Source organism: Myotis yumanensis, unplaced genomic scaffold, assembly GCF_028538775.1.
Source record: "Myotis yumanensis isolate MYYU_CA2020_CCGP unplaced genomic scaffold, mMyoYum1.0.hap1 SCAF_20, whole genome shotgun sequence".
Classification (NCBI taxonomy): Eukaryota; Metazoa; Chordata; class Mammalia; order Chiroptera; family Vespertilionidae; genus Myotis; species Myotis yumanensis.
In genome coordinates, this window is record NW_027223771.1 from 15222776 (window position 1) to 15225643 (window position 2868).

Here is a 2868-nt window from a genome sequence, read left to right on the forward strand (position 1 = left end):
TTTTTCCATGGATTTTGAGAGAGAGTGCAAGGGAGGGGAGAAAGGAAGAAAGAGATTGAGGGGGACATCAATGTGAGAGAGAAGAAAAAAATTAGATGCCTCCTACATAGCACAACATGGGCTGGGACAAACAGGCAAATTAGAACCACAAAGTCATGCAGTCTTTATTTCAAGGCCATGAGCAGCAATGCACTATAAGCCAATTGGTCAAAGAGTGATTTCCTGGCATGATGCTGTCCCTCCTAAGGCAAGAAAGTTTGGGAACCACACAATATCTGTTAACTCTATGATGATGGATCATAATTGTGCTTGACAATCATCCCTGGAGTTGAACACTTGGGTTGCGGGAAACGAGTTAAGTCGGCTCGCGTGAATTGCGCGTACTCCGCGGGAGCCGTCTTAAACTCGGTTCATATAGATTTGCGGTGGAGTGCGGGAAACGTGTAAACTCGGGCCGATTGTAACTGCGTATTACCAAATATTTCATTTCAATCGAACCCATACTTCAAAAGATATAGGCATTTTAACGCGCAATCTTATATTTTGGCGGGAAATTCACCCGCAACCCAAGTGTGAATATAACCAACGTAATTAAAAGTACAAAAGAAAAACACCTTTACTAAAAGATCATAAACCAGACAGAGGACAGCAAGTGGTTCGCAGGTTGGTGAATCAACACCTGGAACAATTCATCACAGCATAATGTGAGAAGCACATATCCCTGAAAGAGGCAGCACTTCTTAGTTGAGGACGGGTGCCCTGGATGAGTCCTGGGTCAGGTGCATTACCTCCACAGAGATAAAGGAATGAAGATCCTGTCAGGAGCTGGAATAATCATAATGTTCTCAAGCACAAGAGAGAACACAGAACACATTTCCCCTGAGCACAAAAGGGTTGGGACTGATACACAGTCTTCAGGTGAGCCAGGTGGTAGAGGGGAAATCTCTTCAGCCACAAATCAATCGGGTAGAAGATCTGTGCATGTTACCATTGCAATGCACTCCTTCAAGCCTCAGTTGTATTGGAAACTTATGCGGAATCTAGTACAGTGTATGTCCCATTAAAAGGGTTTAAATTCCGGAAAATAGTTCCCAAATAGTGGCCTTCAGTGTTATTATTCAAGTGAATAAAATAAAACATTCTGTGCAAATTTAACACTTCTCTCCACTGTGACCTCTCAGATGTTTAATAAGACTAGATTTTTCTCAAAAACACTTCCCACATTCAGTACAATCATATGGCTTCTTTCCAGTGTGAACTCTCTGATGTTTAATGAGTTTAATTCTTTCACTGAAGGACTTCTCACATTCAGTACACTGATATGGCTTCTCTGCAGTGTGAACTCTCAGATGGCTAATAAGGTTAGATTTTTGGCTAAGAGACTTCCCACATTCAGTACACTCATACGGCTTCTCTCCGGTGTGAACTCTCTGGTGTTTAATGAGTGTGCTCCTCACACGGAAGGATTTTCCACATTCAGTACATTCATATGGCTTCTCTCCAGTATGAACTCTCTGGTGTTTAATGAGTGTACTTCTTTCACTGAAGAACTTTCCACATTCAGTACGCTCATACGGCTTCTCTCCAGTGTGAACTCTCTGGTGTTTAATGAGTGTACTTCTTTCACTGAAGAACTTTCCACATTCAATACATTCATATGGCTTCTCTCCAGTGTGAACTCTGACATGTCTAATAAGGCTAGATTTTTGGCTAAAAGACTTCCCACATTCAGTACACTCATGTGGGTTCTCTCCACTGTGAACTCTCAGATGTTTAATAAGCTTAGATTTTTCACAAAAAGACTTTCCACACTCAATACACGCATACGGCTTCTCTCCAGTGTGAACTCTCAGATGATAAATAAGCTCAGATTTTTTGCGAAAAGACTTCCAACATTCAGCACACGCATATGGCTTCTCTCCAGTGTGAACACTCTGGTGTTTAATGAGTGTACTTCTTTCACTGAAGAATTTTCCACATTCAGTACATTCATATGGCTTCTCTCCCGTGTGAACTCTGAGATGTCTAATAAGGTTAGATTTTTGGCTAAAAGACTTCCCACATTCAGTACACTCATATGGCTTCTCTCCAGCGTGAACTCTCTGGTGTTTAATGAGTGTACCTCTTTCACTGAAGGACTTTCCACATTCAGTACACTCATACGGCTTCTCTCCAGTGTGAACTCTGAGGTGTACAGTGAGGTGAGCCCTTCGATGAAAGGACTTCCCACATTCACTACACAGATAGGGCTGTTCGCTAGGGTGAACTCTCTTATATCCAATGATGTTAAAGATTTGCCTAAAAACTTTCCTACATTTGTTACACTCATAAATCATTTCTCCAGAATATGCACCCTGACATTGAACAACTTTCAGGTTGTGGCTGGCAGCATTTTCACAGTCACCCCACTGGTGATGACTTTTTTTATCAAGAAATTCCTGTGAAATCTCACTGCCAAAGGGTAGCTCCTCAGTTTTGAGAATGGCCTGGTGCTGGGGAAGCTCTGAGTTGCATTGCAAGTCTTCCCCAACCTCCCTGCTGGTTGAAGGCACTGAAGATAAGTAGACGCTGCACCTGCTCACATAGGATGCCCTGACCATAGCTTGTTTCCAGGGCTCCTCCCCACATTCATTCCTCTGTCCCTGGTGAGGGTTTGCACTAAAATAGAAGTCTCCAAGACATGCATCAGTACAGAGGGCTTTCTGATCAAAGTATGCTGCATGTGACCCAGTCAGGTGAAAAATATGTTGTAACACAGAGAAACAGCGCTTACACAGATGGGTCTTCTGGGTATCTGCAGCTTTCTTAGATGCCCTTACTTGTGACTCTCCTCGTATAGATACACTGTCATCAGAACAGGCCTCCTCA

The 2868-nt window shown here is 42.8% G+C and overlaps 1 protein-coding gene across 1 annotated transcript; it reads right to left on the reverse strand.

Annotated features, from left to right (window-relative positions):
- Positions 1 to 603: 603 nt before the first annotated feature.
- LOC138998333 (zinc finger protein 252-like) lies at positions 604 to 2588 on the reverse strand. The gene has a single exon (XM_070400404.1). The coding sequence runs from the start codon at positions 2334 to 2336 to the stop codon at positions 1206 to 1208; it is 1131 nt and encodes a 376-aa protein (XP_070256505.1). The 5' UTR covers positions 2337 to 2588; the 3' UTR covers positions 604 to 1205.
- Between the last annotated feature and the right edge of the window lie 280 nt (positions 2589 to 2868).